Source organism: Ctenocephalides felis, unplaced genomic scaffold, assembly GCF_003426905.1.
Source record: "Ctenocephalides felis isolate EL2017-DRISC unplaced genomic scaffold, ASM342690v1 CF-g0.4_SCAFFOLD_01492, whole genome shotgun sequence".
Classification (NCBI taxonomy): domain Eukaryota; kingdom Metazoa; phylum Arthropoda; class Insecta; order Siphonaptera; family Pulicidae; genus Ctenocephalides; species Ctenocephalides felis.
In genome coordinates, this window is record NW_020537646.1 from 42,755,001 (window position 1) to 42,778,120 (window position 23,120).

Sequence of the window (23,120 nt, forward strand, 5' to 3'; positions counted from 1 at the left end):
TGTTATTAATATAAAATAAATATATACTGTTATAATCAAAGTATTTACATTGGTCCTTCATAAGGCAAGCAATCACAACATCCTAAATTTTTCATTGGTCTTCGAGCCGGATTTAAACATCCTAAAATTTTTCATTGGGTCCATACGAGACGGATGTGACGTCCAGCAATCGAAGGAGAAATCAAGCAACAAGCATAAACCAAGTAAATCAAGATTAAATAAAGGGAAGTTCAAAATCAAGATAAGAAGTTCAAATTTGGAGCTACAGCTACAAGCACAAGCAAAGCAAGAAACCAGGTTATTCAATTACATTTCCTTCTTATCAATCTTTCCTTATCAATTATAAAGTTTAGTACGATCTGTGACAAGATGGAATCGTTAATAACTTTAAAATCACTCAAAACAAAGCAACTAGAAATTCAATCGCAATTAGCATATTGCGAAAAGATTTGCAATCAATGGTCACACATGCCTGTGTGTGAATTGAATATTTCTGAATAAAGCCGTTTTAAAGAATATGTAGACCTAATTTTGACTTATTGAAGATACGGTTATCAAAATAGCAACTTTACTTGATGATGAAGAAAAATTGATAATTTATTTTTGATAACGAATTAGAAGAGTTTTTTGATAAATACCAAAAAATGCTTGACAACATTATCAAAGCTTAGGCTAGCAGCCTTGAATAATCAGATACTAGGTTCGGAACTCAATTTAAATTATACCAAAACAACAAATAATGCAGGTAACATAAAACACAGCCCTCAATTTATTTACCTCAATTAAACATTTCTAAATCAATTTCGGTTTCAAATCATGAATCTAACTTTAAAGCTCAAGTAGATTATCTTCAGAATACGCAAACCATACGACGATAAACAATACTTTACTGAAACGGAAAACAACGCGAAGAGTATTCTATTACTAATACAACTAAGCTATTGACGGAAGTTTTGGTACTATAATTCAATTTGCAAAAAATATCAAAGACATAGAATATAGTAGACAAGAAACATTAAAACGTCATATTTCATTTGCAACAGAAACCAATTCACCGAATATGATAACTTCATAAAAGCAAGCATACCTAAATAAGTTTATATTTACCTCATGAGACGTGTTAAAGTCAATCAATTTAACAACTAATTTTCGCGTAATTTTGGAAGCACCTTGTAAATCCGATACAAGTCTGCTGCTGTTAACTGAGCTACAACTTGTTAGACCGAATATCCGAAACGAAATCTGTTTCATTAAAACAAATTTTAAAATTTATACTTCAATACTAACGGTCGATATAAAGAGAGTGATCGAACAATTTTTAGTTCAGATAAACGACAGAAAGATTCACCAAACAATTCGGGGAAAAACCTTCAATAACAACAATAAACATGAATCAACAACATACGTTCTTATCAATACGATGTTCAGAACAATCACCTAAACAAAGCATAACTGAACATCTTAAAATATTCGAAATCCCCAGATTATTTTATAACGTTCATAGTTCATTAACTACAGCTGATACAATAATGAAATTTTTATTAACAACAATCTCACTAACATTTTAACGCAAGCTAAACTCAATCTTTATGAATTGAATTCTAACCATTCAAAACTTTTCTTTCCAACTCCAAATCGTCTAAGCATGAAATTACATATCTATACATATAGCGCGCGAATGAATGTGTTTTTCACTTCAAATTCTAGCTATAAAATAAAATTGATAGTGGAAAAGTCTAGAATAGCACTATCAAAACACATAGCATTCTTATATACCTCAAACTAAGTGAGGTACAATTATTAAAAATTCTTGCGCGAAAATGAAACGGGCATTAAGTATCGCGTTTGATAAAAAATTATATTGGAGCGATCTTACTATCACTCTAATATGATTAAAATCTCTATTTTTATAAATATAAAATCGCTTTTGCGAATAATTTTATTTATTCAAAACAGAAATGTATGCAAACTACTGGTTACATACAATTTATTAAAATCATTGTAGTGTACTAAAGCTTTGCAATGCGCCAAGGTCCACCTTGACTTCTAACTAAAGACTGCATCGCACGATTAACAAATTTGCAATTTTTGCGATTGAAATATGAATCTGAATTGCAAGTTTAGCATGTACTCATTAAACTGGTACGTATATGAATCTCAACTTTGTTCAAATACTAAAATGACAAAGAACAGAACATCACAGAGTTATTAATGATTAACAAAATGAATAAATCACTTAATAAATTGATAAAATCAAAACAAGTCATGACAATCAAGCAAACATACTTAACTTAAGTACGCATTAACAAACCATTGCAAAAAACATTGTTCTAACAATCAAGCAAGACATACCTAACTAAAGTACGCATTAACAAATATTTAAAACTAAAGACATTGACATCATTCTTAGGTGAAATGGAATTTTGCACGTTGGGGTTCAAATCAAAACTCAAACCTAAAACTTTAACTTATTACAAATGTCACCCCATAGCGCTGTCCAAAAATCCATTCATCTATCAATTATCGATACCATACCTACACATGTGTATTTAAATATTATATCTTTACTACTTATATTTGTTAACAAGATTAAATGAAAAAATGAAGGCTTTTATATGTTATTTTATCGCATGTCTCTTAAACACAAGATATAATGAATATAGTATTATATTGAACTAATATCTGATTTAGCGACAAAATGGTTGATGCATAAATCTTGCAAAATCTATTCATAAAACAAAACAATAAGACTTGCTATGAAATGTTATAAAACTTTTGCAAATAAATAAACTTAATCGAACTAAAACAAGATTACGAATACATGGAAAAAGAAACTATATCGTGGAATCATATTCAATCATGGCTTATATTTCAAACCTCAAATTATTCACACTTCGGAAGAATTCAAACACAGATCGGAACATAGTTGAATATTGCTTAAACTCTCCATACAAAAGATACTGATCACTTCCATATTCAAAAATCTTAAACTCAATTTGCTATGTGTCAATGCTTGATATCTTCGAAAACAAGCTTACTCACATCAGCAACTTCAAAACACAAGAGCACGTGGAATATGGAGTCAGAATATGCAAACTTTTTTCGTCTGCAAATGCAACCATAATATTCAGTTTAAGGAGACAATGTCACGTGCTCCTATAAGACAATTTAGAGAATACTGAACTGATTATTACTGATTGGTCTTATAGCACTTAAAAAAAAAAAAAGATAAACTATGATTTCCAATAAGAATCAAGAAATGCAGTTCATTAAATTTGAGTGTTACCAAAACACTAACATCTACTTAATTAATTCACATTAATGAAGATTACCAATTATTTTGAAATCTATATTTCAAGGCCGGGAGAATGTTCGCGCCAATCAAAGCATGCGGCTATATTGATATATAAACAAAAAATCATCTATCAAAAAATCATACAAATCAATCAATCACTCAGAACGGTAACAAAAAGTAATCAAAACAGTAATAAATTATTGTAAATATACTTATAACTGGTTATTAATATAAAATAAATATATACAGTTATAATCAAAGTATTTACAATTGGTCCTTCATAAGGCAAGCAATCACAACATCCTAAAATTTTCACTTGTATTAATAAAAATCTTATTAATCATAATTCATGTTACATAAATTTCATAATGAAATATGTTTGCAGAACTCTCATAATTCTGCTCAAAGTTAACATCGGATTTGGCTAGAAGTTGTCCTCAATTGACTCAATTGAAATAAAATTTACATGAAAACTAAACACTCCATTGCTTTTCTTAAATTTTAATTTCACCTTCAAATGACTTGGATGGCGCTTTTCCAAGAATTAGAGATACGGCAAGAGAAATTGAAAATTCAGATATTTTCTTGCGCGGAATAATTGAATACGTTTCACATGCACACCGAGCAGCGTGTCAACCCAACCATGCTCGCTTTATTATTTTTTCTTGTTTCAAACAATACTACTGTATTTTTTGTGTGTTTTCTTTATTCTTTCATTTGCCAAAGAGATATTTAACGATCGGCAGTAATGAAACAATAAATGGTATCGAATATAGGAAGGCAATCGTAGGGCTCAAAAATCGTTTAATCATGCGTAGTTACGAGAAAAAATCATTCGAAGGGAAAATCAAATCGATTATTTTATTAGGATTGTTATAAAATAATACTTCAAATAAATTACTAAGTATTAAATGTTTACTTTGATACATAAAAAAATGTATATGTTTTATGAACACCAAACAAATTGAGTATCTATTGACAAAAAATAATAATAATGCCATATAACATAATAATAACAATGCCATGTAGCATATAATAATTACAATCATTACATATTATTACTCTGCATTAAAACAATAATAATAATGATGCAGACTACCAATCGTCAATGTAATTATTAAGCTGGTTATCAAAAAAAAATCTGTATAAAACAATTACCGTTTCGTTGGTGGGGTCGATAGGGGATTTTCAATTATTCAATTTAAACGATATTAAAATATGTTTTTGTCTCAATTCGGCATGTAAACCGTCCTGCATAATATTGCCATAGCAACTGTCCCGTAAACTGTAATATACAGAAATGTGCAGGTCCGTCACTTTTGGCATGTAATATACAACTACACTATCATCAAATTACGGTTTGGGTTATTATTATCGACTTCTTATGTAATATGACTTAATTTGCTTCAAGTTTATCAATATTTGATAATGTGTAACATTTTTTATGATTGCTAATTTTTGTAAATAGTTATCTTAATTAACGTAAAAAAACACTCCTGGGGTTATTTGAAACCTACAAGAATTGAATTATATACAGATTCAAGTAAAGAAGATTGGGCTCATGTAAATTGTTTTACAAGAGGCATTATTTCTTTTATTTGCATTAATTGCAGTTTACTTTGTTTTATGATAAGAATTTATATGACATGATACACCAAATTTTTTATGTTTTATTTATTATGAAAAGAGTTACTTAGACAAAGAATAAATAAAGGTCGTTTTTTGTCGTTACTACTTGCTCCGGTAGATGTTACAACTAGCCCTAGACAGGGGATAAGTTGTAACACCCGACTTTTTTTTAGAAAATAATTTTGAAATAATGAACAATAGTTATATAATTATTTGTATTGTATTCGGTGTAGGAAGAGTTATTGCATCTATTCATCTTTATTTCACAGAAATATAATTAGTGGATTTCAAGATATATTAATATAAAACAATGGTACAACAAATGCCGACTAGTAGTCAGGCTCCCTACTAGTCTGCTAATTATGAAGAAATGACTAGTCCGATCGTCGCGCTAAACTGATCATTTTTTTCCAGTTTAATCAAATGACTTAAATTTTTGGAACCCTTGCAGGCTTATTTCAGAAAACGTTAATATAAAGTCAAATTTTGGCTGTAATACACACATATACATTTTCTAATTTTTGTGTCAAACGATTCAAAATGTTTTAAACCGCCAAAAACAAAATTTAATTTTATGGTGAAAACATAAATTTTCTTACAGTTTTAATAAAAACTATCGAACTTTTATATTACGTATGATAATAATTTCACAAATTCAAATTTTTGAAAAAGGTCAATTTTTTACAAAATTTCAAAATTCTCAGAAATCTAATTTTTTCAAAGTTTTCAAAAAATTCCAAAGCTTTTTTAAAAATTCTAAATTTTCGATTCTGGAAGTTCCAGCAATTTGTTTTAAGGCACGATGCCATGCACCACTAGTTATATGCAGTTTTTCAGATAAGCACAATATCAAAACGACTTAAGTCTGCCACGTTCGTGGGCGATATTTATTTTGGCAGAATGCCACGCACCACGAATGCCTCGAAATATCATGCTGAATACGAATATCAGGCCAGATCAGCGGACTGTCGCACCCTAGTCTTCCCTAGACGACAAGTTTATAAGATGTAAACATGAAAATATCTTCATCCAGATAATAGTAGTAGATAACTACTATGTGATATAATGCCGAATTCGGGACAAGGCTATACTTACTATAAGGCCATTCAGTCTTGTTCGATGCGTCTGAAGGCACGTGCTCGCTTGTACTGCGCAGTGTTTTCATATCGAATATGATTGTTTTGGCTCTGTTTTCACAATTCTGTGATATTTATGTATGTTTATTGAATTAATAGATGATTGGTACAAATTACAATATATTTTTGAATTTAATACGAATAGAAGATTTATTTTATCAAATAATTATAATAACGTTATCTAATAGATGTTCAAGCGTATTGTTTTATCAGACATCATCAAGATCATTTTGAAACCTGAAAATTCATCAATGTTTGATAATATGAATATCAATTCAAAGAATTTATAAAAAAACATTCACTTTATTAATTATACATTCAAATTTATACCGTATTCATATGAAAATATCAAAATGAAACTGCAATAATTACTATTTTTGTATTATTTTCATTAAATTTCAACTAATGGTTTTAATTTTTTTTTCAGATACTGAAAAACAACTATAAACATGGCGAAAATATTGAAGCAAATTAATGGTAACAAATGCCGATGCAAGGAAAGCCGATACAAAGCAAAATTTTCAAATTATCAATCGAATGTGGAATGTAAAACACGCTGGCTAAAATAAAGCTAATCAAAATATGCAATACAAGAATTTACACGAATAAAATAAATATCATGTGAACACTGACGTCATATCAAAGATAAAATTTAAATGTAAAAATACGTTAAGTTGATCATTCAAGTTGATGTTTGTACACGAAAAAAACATATATTGTTCTCACTGTGCAAAAATCTAAAAACTAAAGGCATTTGAAAAAGTAAAATAAACTCAAGTGAATTTCAATCACCGATATTAAGTGTTGACTGTATATGTGCAAATGCGAATTAAGACTACTTGTCTTCACCGTAAGCGCAGACAATCTGCTGCAACGAAAAGGATTTTATTTTGATAAAGATTTGTTATTTTAAACACATCGTTATATCGTATGTAAAAGCATTGCACTACTATAAAATGATTGAAAAAAAATTCATATAAAAAGGTCACCATAGAATAATATGTTTAAAGTTAATTGTTTCCGACGAACAACAAACAATAAGAGTGAAAGTATACTAAGAAAACGTTCTTGAAATATAACAGGCGTTAAGACGCAGAATAAACAGATTAATATTTGCTAGAGACTTAAATAGGTTAACAAGTGCCGATCGAATTTTTCAACAAATCTTTCCTGGTGTCAAATAGTTGTCAGTGTTGGTGATATGTGATGGTTGTGATGCTGTCTCAGGCGGCGGATGCACGACTAACTTCGCCACGTGAAGCTAACAACAGTCGGGAACCGAAGTTAGAGCAAGTAGATGCTTCAGCGCTAGCAGGCGCGGCGATATTATGTGAAAACTTAAAACCGAAAGCGTTTGTGGAGCCGCTTCGCAAAGAAGTCGACAATAGCGACGTTCCAATCCTAAACAATATCAAGCAATACTTGCACGACCGCAGAACTTCCTTTATTGTTGCCGCTCCTCAGCACAGAACTATATTCAACGATCTGCACGACTCGCCCAAGTGCAAAGGACCGAAGCTGATTAACTGCCGCCCGATGCCTCTAAGCAATCATCGCGTTAATAATAACAACAATATAAACAATAATAACAATTATAGTATTACGACAAGCAACGCGGAAGGACTGCTGAACTCTTGCGATTACAAAGCGATGCGCTACTACCGGATATGGATCTACACGTGTAACGCCGTGCTTATGTTTGCAGTTCTGGCGTTCTGCATAGCGGCCGGAAAACTGCTCGTCAACGACTACAGGCGCCATCTCATTCCACACTTGACGCTACATCAACCTAGTTTGGTTTATGCTTATCTTGCTCTCTTGGCTCAAAGTGGCCTCCTTCAAGCAGTGGGATGTTTAGGCGCTTTGCGCCTCAACGAACGTCTTCTGAACATATATTGGTTGTCGTTGCTATTGCTTTTACTCGGAGACGCTGTGGTTGGAATCTACTGGATCTTTCGTTTTGAAATGATTCGGGCCGAATTAAGACCAGCTCTTAGAGAGCGTATCTCTTCTACCGGAGATTATGGTACCGATACAGAGTTTACAGAATTATGGGATCGATTACAAAGGGAATACTCTTGTTGTGGTGTCGTGAGTGAACAGGATTTTCTTACGGGAAATCGATCGCGAGATGATTGGAACGCTCCAATCAGCTGCTGTGGTCGATTCACTACTCAACTAGCCGATAATGCGACTCGGGTGTGCCACGCATCTAATATGGCAGGGTGTGAAGAAAAACTCTTAAGTTGGCTGAAACAAACGGCCGATGTTTTATTTGTTTTAGGATATTGTGTGATTGCCTTTCTTAAATTGTGTTTTCTCGGAATACTAAGGTACGAAATAAAAGAAATGATACAAAAAATTAAAATTCTTCAAAGTGAACTTAATGCTGAACTGACAGCAGAACTAGGAGTCTCCACAAGTCCCAACCATGTACCGCCTCCTATGCCAGCAACCGTATCTACGGTAGTTCCCATCACAGCCGGATTAACTAATGTCAATGGCGGACCAGCGCATACTTTAGAAACAAAAATGGCAAATAGAACAGTAAGACAGGAATCGGCGGAAAGCGAGAGGGAAGCTCTATTAGCACCAGATTTAGATCCCTTGAATCAAACACCTGTGCACCCAAGTCATCTGAGTCATGAAAACTTAAAAATGCACCACAACAGACTCTTTGGAAATGAGGGTGCTGCTGAAGATTCTGACAGCAATTCACACTGCCCGCTTTTAAGTACAGAACTTCCTACCAGCACTCCTAAAAATGTAAACGGTAACAATAACCATGAAATGAGAGAATTGCAAGAGACAACAAAATTTACAGGAAGGAGAATGGTATCTGGTAGCGCAGCGACCAGAATCTGACTAAGATATTACTTGGGACAGATGTTTGGAGATAAATGGAAAATGGCTGGTGGGACATCCCGAAGACGCAGACCGGTCAGACGTAATACAGAAGCATCATGTTCAATGACGATGCCTCCGATCAAGTTTAGATCGAATTCTCAACCAGACAATATATAACATCGCACTTGTGGTGAACTCGAATTGTGCATTTTTGATTATTTCCGTAATGACCATTAAAACAAAACAGTCTAACTAGAAGCGATTTTAATAAAACACCAAAAATATTATAACATAGATAGATCTAGAGATTTATTCTAAGCGATGATATTTTAGTAGTAAATAGCTAAAAAGTTTATAGATACTATTTTTAAAACATATTGTAATAGATATGTATATTATTGGACTATTAGAGCATATTTTGACACAGTCGTAAAATAGATATTATAAAATATGTTATGAGCTTTTCAAATAATTATAGAATATTTATCATAAAGTAGGTTCTTTATTATCATTAACACAATTAATTAGCGCATATTGCTTTTGTAAATATTAAATATATGGACAATGTACTAAGAATTCACTTCCGATTCATTTAACTTATTTCGTATGGATACACATATTTACATATGCATGTTATTATAGAAATGTATTAATATTACAACATGCATTTTTTTTTAAAGTTAATGAGAATTTACTTTTATAAATATATACAAATTACATATGTAAGGCCGCACGTTAAACCTGATTTCAATATTCATGATCAAGACATATTTTCACATTTCAAATATTTTAATTCATTATATGTTGTTATTGGCAATTCATTATTGTTTTACTGTGTTCTTACTTTTAATAATACATTCAAATTATACTCTTTTTTTCTTAAATTTGTACACTGATATATTTAATATTTTCAATGGCGCATGTTATCTGAGGTGGCACTAAGTAATTATCAGGATTATATGTAAATGTATTATTTGCAAATTATATATACATATATAGGCAAACTAATATATTTTATAGACTGAAATAAATTAAGTTGTAACTTATCCATTTTTGTAATCCAGGATATGCATATAAGTAATTTTCGTCTTTCAGCAATTTGTAATAATAAAAGATCTGGATGCATTATCAAATGTAATCATCCCGTTACGAGTTTAATCAAATTGCACGCCTTTCTTTATAAAATTATATTAACACTTTTAAATATCATAGAAAGCACAAGTTTGCAACATCTCAGACAAAAACATTTTCAAAATCATGATCGCCTTAAATTAAATTTGTTAATACCCCAACCAATACAGCTCATTTCAAGCATTTAGCAAAAAGTATCTTCCAATAATATGCAAACGAATTAAGTTTTTTGAACTCATTAGTTTAAAATTGCGCTCATAAACAACTATTTTTACCGAGATGGAACGTTCTTAAAATTTATTTCATGAAATAAACGCATCGTCAAAATTACAGGAAATTTAAAATAACAAGAAAAATAGAATGTCTGTACAAATACGAAAACTACAGCTTGAGTATCTCGTTTACCTGATAGATTTTTTGCACCTTTTAAGATACATATTATGCATAAAACTTTAATTATTTATAAACTAGAATATAGCATTATGAGCTTATAAATACTAAAAACCCTGCTTAGGTAAGTTACATAGAAATTTCATAAAAATTTACTTGTAAAAATAATTCATAAGTTTTTAAATAAATATTTAGGATAGAATATATATTATTAAATAATTTCAAATGTTTTCTTTTATGTTACATACATTCAAACATTCAAAGTTGAACTTGTTGAATGCGGTAAACACATGCTTTATTAAAAATATGAAATAAGTATCAAAATTTTGATGGTGCTAATTTTTCAGATATTTAAACAAACAGGTTAATTTTTTTTTTTGAAAATAGTTATGAATGGATAATTAGACAAAGTTATGATTAAACTCTATGGATGTATAAAACTGTTTTTTGTGTTACTTATTATGTAAAAATATCTGAATAATTCATCAATCAATTTTAAAACAGAAAATACAGCAGATGATGCTTATTTTCTACACTTAGGGCAATAAGAACTTACTCAAAAGATGTAACTTATCAAACCTTAACTGTTTTTCAAATAAACCACCTTCGGAGTAAATTTGTGATATCAAAATCTATTCTAAATGTTAATTCGCTTTAATAATTCGAAGTTACTTATGTACAAATTTAAGAGAATACCCATAAAAAATTTCATACATATTTTGTTATTCGTTTATTCGACGTTGCAATTGACATAAATGTTACACATGCATTATTGTTGATTCTATTATTAAATGTTATATTCAGGAGCTTATTATTACTTATGGTAATGAGGTTCTTGCATGTGGCTTGTATGACATATACATAGACAATAAACAATTAAGGAGAATATATAGAAAAAATGGTATTATAAAGAGAAATTTGAAGTTATAATTTGGAAAAAAACTATTTATTAAAATATTATTAACTATAGAAAGTCATTGAAGTATTAACCGTACCCCAAATATGATATGATTGGTACAAGATAACTAAAGCGAGGGCCATAAATTCAATCAGCAAATTGTCTAAATTTCTTGAGAAAGTTGCATCAATATTAGTGCTATATCTCGCAGTTGATTGAAATGAATAATTATTCTATATAACAGATGATAAAGATTGATTTAATTTTTGCATAAAAGTTTTTCTAATAGCAAACAGTTGTTAATCTATTGTATGTGAATTTACTTTGCATTTTGCTTTAATAAATAGTTATTTTGAAATTTAGTAATGCAATAACAATAATGACTTGTATTAATGAGTTTTATATTGCCAGAAAACCATGCATGAACCTCTTATCTCAATTTTTTTTCATAAATGATCAATGTCATATCTTATATGGATGTTGGCTTATTCTGAATAATTTATCGTAAACTACACCAACTGATTTAACTAAAAATATGGAGCGATAACATCATTGAATAGTTATCACTTTTTACAGTATAAGACTTATCTATTTTATCAAAATTATTTTAATATAATAAATTTATGAAACAGCAAAAATGTGAGCAAAAATGGTGCTGCAATTAAATTATGAATAATATTTAATAATGAAATAAAATCGCAACCAGTAACTTGCATTAAAATTTTATTTACAATTAATAAAATTGTAATTCTATAGTCATCAAATGAACTTTATTTTAAAAAAATCATAACAAATAATATTTTTTGAACTATTTAGATTTTAACGTGCTTAAAACAAAAACTTGAATTCAAATACAAATCGAATGTAGATAAAAAAAATGGTTTATGATTGCAAAATATTGAATTATCTACCCCAAGACGGCACATTTTATGGACTTCGATTTGCCAGATAAGAATACCTTGCATTCATATGAACCATTGTTCTTATTTTAGTTTTGTTATTTTATGATGTAAGATGTAGTTAAAATGAATAATTGCAAGTTCCACGTTGCCAATAACTTTACACAAGTATGAAAATTGTTTATTATTTTAAAAAATAATGCGATACACCGAATTCAGTTGCAATTATCACACAAATATTAATTGCTTTAGATTTTATTTACATTATAATATTAATATTATTTATTTAATATGTAATGCCCTATTATACTCCCCAGTAACTTAAGGGATCATATAAAATAAGCAAAAAATAAAACGTATTAAGATGACCAGTAGAATGATTTTTACGATATTTAGATATCGACGTTCCAATTTATATACATAATATATAGAGCTCAAGATATAACGAGTGCCTGCCTATTGGTATTTTGATTTTTTTAAATAAGGGCATCAATGCATTAAAAGCTTTATTAGTTTCGTTTTATTTATTTTGAATACAAATAAGATAGAATGATAAAAAAATTATAAAATGGGTACTAATGGAATTCTTGCATGTCATTCGATGCGAATAGATGATGGCGTATTATGACATAAAAGGTACTTCGTATGAATAATACTGCCTAAATATATATATATATATATATATATATATATATATATATATGATAATATTGAAATTTTAGTAAATAATAGTTAAACAAAAATCATTTTTTATAATTCCTGCAATAAAGAGTGTAGAAAGAAAAAAAAATCATTAAAAACAATATTCAATGAAAAACCTTGAGTTTACATATCACTAAATGCATTTAAATGATTCTCAATAAATTACAAATCTTAAATTTTGAAATTTTAAATGGTTTGAATAAATATTATTTTTCAATTATGTGATATTTTAAAAATGATTCGGTTGCCTTTTTTATTTTTTTTAGTAAAACCACATCAATTGGCGTTTCAGAGCGTTCCAGAGCGTTTACTAGGATTGCATTCGAATGAGAAAAAACATTAAACCATTTCTCATTCCTTCAAATCTCAAAAATAACACAAATTCCAAGGATTATACAAAAAATTCTATATATGACATACTTTGCAATATAATCAAACGCAGGCTCAAACAGTACAGTTACAGATTAACTAATAAAAAATCCAAGTAAAACAAGTATAACCATACAAAACGAGGTGTCCTTTTATCGAAGCCAAAATCAAAGACGTTTAATTTGCACTAGACAAATTTTATATTGTATTTTACAGCAAAACGCAAAAAAATTAAATACAGCGTCAAATTTATTATAAAATTAAAACTAATTCTGTTTAGATTCGTCTCAAGATAATTTTTATATATGTAAAAAACAGCGAACTGTGGCATCGTACTAAAATTCTAACAAAATTCATATCATGGTTATTAAATAGCAAAAATGTCTTTGATTTTGGATTGTAGTATGACTTTAAAAATACTTAAAATATCATCTATTTGCAGTAGGTGTAATATCGTAATGAAGCTTTTAATTTATAAGATTGTATAGAATGTAATACTGTCTACAAAATGCATGCAGGATTTCTATATGCCATAACTGAAGTTTTATATCATTTTAGATTATATAATAAAATTAAAAAATGCAATTGATTATATATGCTATATATGTAGTTTTTACTGGGTAATGCAACCTTGTATAATTCAAATTTCTTCCATTTACAGCCCCTTTTCCAATATGTTGCAATTAGTTTGTTAGCAAATTAAAAAGCCTATGTACAGAATGCGAATAAGCATAAAAAGACTAGAACTTGAAAATATAACTAGCAATATATATATATATATATATATATATATATATATATATATATATATATATATATATATATATATATAAAACATTTATTCAACGCTTGGAATATATAGAATGAAGATGTAAAGCTTATATATATATTAGGTAGGTCACAATTGTGAATGGCAGTTTTCATATGAAAACTGCCACATGTATATACTCAAAGTAAATATCCATAAAAAGTACTTAATATTTGGAATACTTGTGATAAATATTTATAAAGATATGTGCGAAAAAAATGTTCTTATTAATTGTTCTTGATGGGTATTTTGAAAACTGGCCATTGCAAAAAACAATTTCAATGTAAATTTATTATCATAACATATTCGTTATTCATTTGTAATAAGAGCATGAATTTAAAATAGTTTTATTCATTCAGAATTTGTACACTATGTAATTACTTAATAATTTCAATTGACATCAAATACGAATGTATAGAAAAATATCATATCTTTAGCCTTCTCCCAAATATATACAAACATGATGTTATTAATAGTTTAAGATAAAATATAATATTATTATTATTGAATCCTCATGTTAAAAGAATATAATAGTTCTCTTCCAAGGACCGCTTAAAACAATTCTAACGCACATAATACAAAACATCCAAAGAACAATAATTGATGCAAAACATTGTGTTCCCAATTCGTATTTCCATTCAGTGACGATTTACGCTTTTGTGATAATTGTATGAATGATCTAAATATATAATATATGTATATGGTAAATATCAGTCTATTTAATTTTGTTAACAATTGTTATTAAATTTTTATTATTATGTAGCTTCATTTATTATTGTAAATTATTGTAGACCGAGATTTAAGATAAAGAGGTTTTATCAAATCAGAAGATTAGCAACCGTATTCGAAATCGTGCGCCAGTTTGCTACATTAATAACTCTATATTTATTTAATTTGTTTAGGATAAATGAAAAACGTTCATAAATGAATAACATGATTCATTATATTCGAATATTTTGACTTATAAATTTAAACAGTACCTATCTATCATAATCATATTAATAAAGATCGTCATAGCAAAAAACTGAATATGAGACATTGTTCAAAAAATTTGATTTTCATAACTAAACTATTTTGCTACATCAAATAACAATAGCTAGATTTAATAATTGCTACAGTCTCAAAATAATAAATGTAAAAGAGACACTAGTAGGTATGAGTCAGTCTGTTAAGATTAATATTAGTGTAGGTTTGTTATTTGCATAGTACTTTCGATTAAAATTGAAGAAAAAAATGATTTTACAAATAAATTTGGTAATCAGAAAAAAATGTATATGAATTTTAAGTAATGAAATTTAAAAACTTTAGGCCGCAAGTTATAGATCTTAGCTACCTTCGATCAAAACCATAAATTTAATAGATCTTACCTACTGGTCGACTGAAACTCTTATTTTATTAAGTTGTACCATAAAATATAAAATAAAATATTTTGTAAAATAACTGCTGCGCTCGATTGTACTTATATAATATAATTTATTTATATCAAGCTTTATTTATTATAAAATAGCAAACATACCATAATTATCATATGATGTGCAATGTAAATATATTCATCAATAAAACTCGATCTACATGGACTGTATATGATAAACTTTGAAATATTCAACATCAAAACAATGTATAGAAAATACAGATAATTTAAATATATATATTACCAATTAACAACCATTATTATGTAAATTATTCTAATTATGTATGTTTATCTGTATATATATTATAAAAATATTATATACACACAATTGAAGTTTATTATTATATTTAATTTTTAAAATAAGAAATGTTAGCTATGTGAGTATATCCAGTAGAATTGAGATGAATACACAATATATTATACTGGCTACATTTAAATATACCGAATTTTTTATTTAAATCCTAAAGTAAATGGTTAACTTGAAGTGAAACTTCTTAGAAATTGCGAGTGAAATTTCGAAGACGTTGCGAGGGAAATTTTAAATTGTATTAACATTGTATTGATAATAATGCTTTTGCGCTTGTAGTGCATCAAAAATATATAAAGAACGTGAGCTTTTAATAACTTTACTACAATACAACAATTATTTAAAAATGTGGGTTTGAACAATCGCTTTTACATATTAGAAAATGAAATAAAAATGAAGAAAATAATATATTAAGATGATACTATATATAATGAAATTGATAAATCATAATCTAAATGAAAAAAATAGAAGATCCGAAAATATTATATTGACGTAAATTATAATTACAACGTAGTGATTTTCATAATTTTGTATCTAAACAAAATATTTAATTGAAGTGATTATATTTGCATTATTTACGTATATAACATGCAAAGTTATTGGAAAAAAAAAGACAAAATTAATTTGAAATATAGATGTTATGATAATTATAAATTTAAAATAAATTAAAATGCCCTTTACTTTTAAGATGTTTTTAACAGTAAATATAATATTTTATCATGTATATCTTCAATGTTATCTTATAAGATATAGATAACAAATCAAATAAAATTGAGAAATAATCTTTTGATTTAAAAAATAAACGTAAACGTAACTTTAAAACTCATTTTTAAATATAAAATTGTACTAATTTTTGTACCTGACATTTTGATAAATTTAATATAGGTATTCTTTTACAAAGCTTTAACTATATTTTTCTATTTCTCTCAATCAATTTTTCCTCAACTCATTTTTTTTATTGTTATATAAGTTTTACTTCTCGTGAATCACGTGTACGATTGTCGCAAGTACTTCTTTTATTGAAAAAATATGTTTGTACTGATATGAACTTTAATAAATACCCAAATACTTTAATAATTACAGAGGTTTCGAGACCAGGGTATGCCTCATCTTCAGTGTAATTTTAAAACAATAAAAATTTTGACTGTTTTGAAATTACACTGAAAATGAAACATACCATGAGCTCGAAACGTCTGTAAAAATTAAATAAAGTGTGTGTTAAAAATCTGAATGTTGTATTGTTCATATTTAACATTTAATATATATATATATATATATATATATATATATATATATATATATGTATATATACATATATTCAAAAAAAATTAAATTCAACTAACCTTTATATCCGGATCGGTAACTTTAATATAGATGTCTGCATTTGAACCGCCGACCACTACCTATAATTAAAAAAATTGTTTATTTAAAAAGTTTGTATCAACATCATAATTAGGTGCAAAAAATTATTAATGTATCATATTATAGCTAAGCTAAGGTTGAATAAAACAAATAAATTAAAATTTAAAATCCACATGAAAATATTGAACTGTAAGTTGGAGCAAATAATATAGGTTAAAAATAATTCCACGCATTTCGAACAAATTTTATTCAGTATATTCTATTTAGTGCCAGAGAGCACTTTTTATATTAGAAGAAAAAAACACCACAACTAGGTTTTTTATATCAATATTTGTTATACTTTCAACTTTTTTTATATAATTTTAAAATTGCTACCGATTAACTGCTTAAAGCGAAATTTATAAATACCTATGCCAAAATTTATATGAATGATCTTACAATTAGCACAACTAGATCTTTCTTATATAACTCAATTAGAATTAGAAAGTATTTACTCGAGCCAAAAATTTAACAAATATAGTTTCTCGAAACTCAAGAACAAAATCTAGAAAATGCTAGTTACATATTTTGTTTAACAATTCATTACACGCTAAATTGGTTTTCATAAGGTATAATAATCAAGCTTTTGGAATGATTTCAAATAATTAATTTGTCCTAGAGATAAGTACAGTAGAACCTCGATTATCCGGACCTCGGTTATCCGGATTCGCGATTATCCGGACATAATCGCGTCGAAACTTGCATATTCTGATGTGCATATATACATTAATACATTCTCTGTTTTGACGTGCATATATGCATTTTTAAAGAGTGTATATCCCTTAAAGATAAAATAAATATTATAGAATCATTAAAAAAGGCGAAACCGGCAGTAAGTTAGCTGATAGGTATGGTGTAGATACATCCTCTATAAGCGATAATAAAAATAATGCCGATTCAATTTTGTCGTACACTTGCAAGTTAGATAGTAAAGAGGGTAGTGAAAATCGGAAAATGGTGGAGAGACCGAAAAATGAACTTTTATAAGTTTTTCTTATTATAACAAATCAAAAAAAATAATGCGTTTTCCCGTCATGAATTTGACTTTAGTATAACTTCATTCTGGTCTCTATTATCTTTGATTTTATATATTTACAAACAAAATAATTAGGTATAATGCAAATGCGCTGAAGGAAGCTAATTCGATATCAATTTTCAAAGCCCGTTTGGAATTATCAGCGGTAAATTAGACACTCAAATTCAGCGCGATGTTGAAATTACGCGCAAAAGCCATATATAATTCATATAGTCTGTAAACATATTACCAGTGTATTCGAGTATAATACATATTATATCGTGAACCTAAATTACAAGTGGGTTCTTGATTATTATCAATCACTGACTTATCCGCGAAACTATTAAACTGTCATGCTAGCGAAGTGATAACTAGAAATTATCACCAGAAACTAATTACCATCTTTGTGAAGCATGTCCCTGTGGAATTCGCTGTAGATCAATATCTCCTAAAATAAGTACGTATGGAAAATTTAACATTTCAATATTTTTTCTATTTTGTCTATATTTTTTTATTATTCGAACATGAGAATAAATTTTTCTTATAAAAGAGAAGTTGAAAATAAATTATGTTTAAATTGCAATTGATACAAATAAATTATAAATAACTTTCCATTTTCCCACTCTTACTAGTCTATAATAGATTTGCATATATCAACTGTAAATAAATAATTAATAACTCATATTAGAGGTTTGATTTGTGGCAATTAGATATCTCTGTTATCCTTTGTTATCCTGTTTTTGTAGTATCCCAAACACTTTCGTACAAAGCATTATGAAAAATGGTATTGAAACCATTTTTTTTTTCACAAATATGCATATAATATATTATATACATGTACATTTTCACGAATCTACATATTTTTATTATTCTTATTTGTGAAGTCGGTTAGACACATAGAAGTTACCAAACAATTAATATGTAACATCAAAAATATAACTAGCTGTAAGTGGAATTCTGTCTTAAGGCAATTAAGGCATCGTGCCTTAAGGCAAATTGCTGGAACTTCCCGTACCATAAATCATTATTTTTTTTAAAAACGATTAACATTTTTGAAAAAATTTTACTTCGAAAAAATCAGATTTTAGAGAAACTATAAATTTGACAAAAAATTATTTTGTTTTGAAAAAAAAAATTTTTTTTAAACAAAATTTTTTTTAAAAGAAAAATGTTTTCTTCATTTTCACATATTTTGGAAATTCTGAACTTTTTTTCAAAGCAATCGTACTGCTTTAACTGCATAGAGACGAAATGTCAAAGCGCGCAAGTGCCGTGCCGCCGTCTAAACGCATTTAAGCATTGATACGGAACCCATAGAAATGTAAAAAAAAATATACTTATTGTTAAAATCTCTATAAAATATCTGATAATTTGATGTGCATATATCTAATGATCATTTTTAACCGCCGAATGGCATTGTTTTACTTTTTTCATTAGATCTCCGTAACTATGAAAATTTGATCAATTCTTCATCTTGTCAATACAAGTGAAATGTTTTTTGAATTATTCAAATCGAACGCTCCGTTCTCTTAAAAACTGAGTTACCGTTTTCGACACTTTTTGCCCCGTATCTTTGGAACGGCTAGACCTGCCTTCGCCAAAAACTAATCAGCACGTCTCCTTATCAATACGAATCGAATGTTTTTTGAATTTTTCAAATTGGTTGATCCGTGTTCCCGAAATCGCACACACATACATACACATACACGCACGCACACAAACACATACACACACAATCACATACACACACACATACATCCATTTTTTCTAATGTATGCCAAAATATTCAGAAACCTCTGAAACGTAAAGATATATAAAAAATTTCATTTTCGATTTTTTTGCGATTACTATAACTTGCCCTACGGGAAGTTAAAAATATAATTCCTTGCATCTAATATGAATATGCACATCTGATGCAGGGTCATGGACTTACCGGAGTTAAAGTATGATGATATCTCTTCTGATCGTGATAAATCATCTTTTCCTGACATTTTTTCACTTCATTATTTATATCACTTGTTCGTTCACAATTCTCTAATTTGATCAACTCCAACGCTATCTGAGCACCCGTTTTGGCATTATTCTTAACGAGAGCAATATCTGTGTGAATATATAAAGAGATATATACAACTAACTATAGGCACGAAAATTTCCTTTCAACACATTTAGTCATTGAATTGATAAAATAATACGCTATTGTCAAAGGATACTTGTTTCAAGTGAGCGTCCATGTGTTATTTCTTTAATGGCTTGTAGAAGGAATGGCGTCACTTCTTTACCACGAACATGGGCATTTGAAGCTTTTTTTAACGCTGTTGCAATGGCTTCATCCACTTGCTTTTCTATGAATAAAAATATAATCAACTATATTAATACAATTATTGAGACTAGCGTATTTTTTATAATGTGAAAATTCACCATCCATAGCAAACTCTTCTGGTACTGGAACTGCAATAAGAGAACCGTTGCTCAGTTGAGCTTTTCGCGACATCGCAATGAGCTTTGCAGCTTGCAACACAGTTGTGACATGTTGGGGAGCTTTTAAACCGGCATGTGAGCAGGCGTAGAATGCAGGGAAAAAATTGCATTCTGCCAAAACAGCTACTGGCACTCCTTGGGTTTCCTAGCGGAAAATTAACAATTATTAAATCATATTATCAGCGGTAAAATTAATAAAACGAATGATTTAAAACGAAAGTTAGTTAAATAATTAGCGGTAGCAAATATTTGAAATCAATTCGAAAGGTTTACCAGGTATTCTAATGTTCTTTCAATATCCAAAATGCTTTTAACACCTGCACATATAACTGAAACAGGAGTTCTACCCAATTCCACCAAATCTGCAGAAATATCCATACTATCTTCACCACCTCTATGAACGCCACCTGTTAAAAATTAAGAGTAAATTATTAATAAGAATGTAAAACAAATGATATTTTCAAAATAAATGAAATTATTACAATGATAAATGGCACTGAAATATATATCACTTCACTCAATAAGTCCGTAGATAACTAAGAAAAACCCACTTATTTTTTTATTCAATATAGTTTCCTTCGAGGACGATATACCGATTATAGTGAAATTCGAATTTCGAAACCATTATTGTAAATAGTAGGATTTGTACTTAGCCATAAAATTCATCTCATCATTTGGCAAACATTTCTTTAGAGCGAGCATCCTTTTGAGATCTGAAAACAGGATATGGTCGCTGAGGAACAAATCTAGAAAATATAGTGAGTCCGGGAGCGATTCGGAGCCTATTTGATGTTTTTTTGGCCACTGTTTTCACGGAATTGTGTCTTGGTGCATTGTCCTGATAGAACAGCGCGGTTTTCTTTTTCAAATGGGTCATTTTTCCGATTTTGATTTTCAAGTGTTCAAATAACGTAATACAATAGTCACTGTTGATGGTCTGGCCTTTTTTCAGATAGTTGATGAAGGTCATTTTTTGCGTATCCCAAATATCTGACGCGATAACATTGCCAGCTGATGGTTGCATTTTTTCTCGTCATCGTCTCTAGTCCACTCGGCTAACTGTCTATTCGACTCCGGTGTGTAGCGTTGAAGCCAAGTCATATCCATGGTGACATATAGATGCAAAAAACTCAGATTTATTTCGATTAAATAGCTCCAAATGCTCTTACGATACATTAACTCGTTATGCTTTTGGTCAAATGTGAGTTTGCGCGGCACCAATTTAGCACAGAGGTTTTTCCTATTCAAATATTCGTGAACGATATATCCATCACGTTATATTAATATCTTTAGGGTGTCAGCCATCTCAAGCAATTTTATTTTTCGGTTTTCCAAAACGTTTCGTGGACTTTGATATTTTCCGGTGTAACCACCTCAATTGGCCTTCCAGGGCGTTCAGGATCGTCAGTGACTGCATGGCCACGATTAAAATCAGCAAACCACTTCTTCACTATCTACCTCGATTTGGAACTGTCCAGATAACACTTATCAAGCGATATTTTGGCAGCAATGATATTTTTACCCATCAAATACCAATGATAAATTAACACACAAAATTTTTTTGAATTCATCGTTCTGAAAAACTCAAAGGTTGCGTCACTTGAAACTTGTAAACTAATCGTTCGATTGTCATAAATTTTACATATATCTTCTTAAAGTTGCTGCTTCCTACGAATCATATGGTTGATTACATAGCTACATCATCTATGTGTTATCCTACGGACTTATTGAGTGATGGTATATATACTCATGTATGTGCTCATTTATTTTTATTTTTGTCGTATACAATTTTATATGAACGTTATCCTTCTTCTTCATGCTTACTAATCTTATATATAAAAATGGATCGCAAAATGTGTTGGTGAGCGCATAACGCAACAACGCCTGGACCAATTTGGCCAATTCTTTTTTTAAAATGTTCGTTGATGTCCAAGGATGGTTGTTACGGCGAGAAAAAATCGAATAATTGCCGGGAAATCCTAAAAACAGCCCTTTTGTTTTTTAATCGAGTAGGCAACGAAATTTGTAGAAAAAACAATGATCTATGTCATGACATTTTGTGTAGTTTTTGATAATTTAATTTTTAATATATTTATATAAACATAGAAATATCTTTCTATTAATTAACGAGCTATGTTGGCAGCCAAAAACATTGATGTAAATGAATTAAATTTCAAAATTCAAGAACAAATTACAGGCGAATCAGTTGATTCAGCAACTAACCAAGACGATCCAGCGGAGTTTTTAAACTCGCTGGATTTGCTAGGATTGCCACCTCACAATCTTCAATTAAAGGTTGGATCAGCAAATATAATGTTGCAAAATATTGACCAACCGCGCCTTTGCAACGGCACAAGGTTAGCGATTAAAAACTACCAAACAACGTGATGGAAGCAACTATATT

General features: G+C 29.1%; 1 protein-coding gene across 2 annotated transcripts in view; it reads right to left on the reverse strand.

Annotated features, from left to right (window-relative positions):
- The window catches only part of LOC113369876 (pseudouridine-5'-phosphate glycosidase-like), a 147,580-nt gene that overhangs the window by 95,616 nt on the left and 28,844 nt on the right, over nucleotides 1–23,120 (reverse strand). Inside the window, exons 4-9 of one of the 2 annotated variants that reach the window (XM_026610475.1) lie at nucleotides 20,990–21,123; nucleotides 20,657–20,861; nucleotides 20,449–20,580; nucleotides 20,172–20,338; nucleotides 17,166–17,225; nucleotides 14,649–14,783 (exon numbers count right to left, since the gene is read on the reverse strand). In XM_026610475.1, coding sequence (XP_026466260.1) covers nucleotides 14,754–14,783; nucleotides 17,166–17,225; nucleotides 20,172–20,338; nucleotides 20,449–20,580; nucleotides 20,657–20,861; nucleotides 20,990–21,123 — 728 coding nt within the window. In that variant the 3' untranslated portion in view covers nucleotides 14,649–14,753. Of the gene's footprint in view, nucleotides 1–14,648; nucleotides 14,784–17,165; nucleotides 17,226–20,171; nucleotides 20,339–20,448; nucleotides 20,581–20,656; nucleotides 20,862–20,989; nucleotides 21,124–23,120 lie in introns of those variants that run through there. The other variant, XM_026610476.1, reaches the window with a different exon arrangement.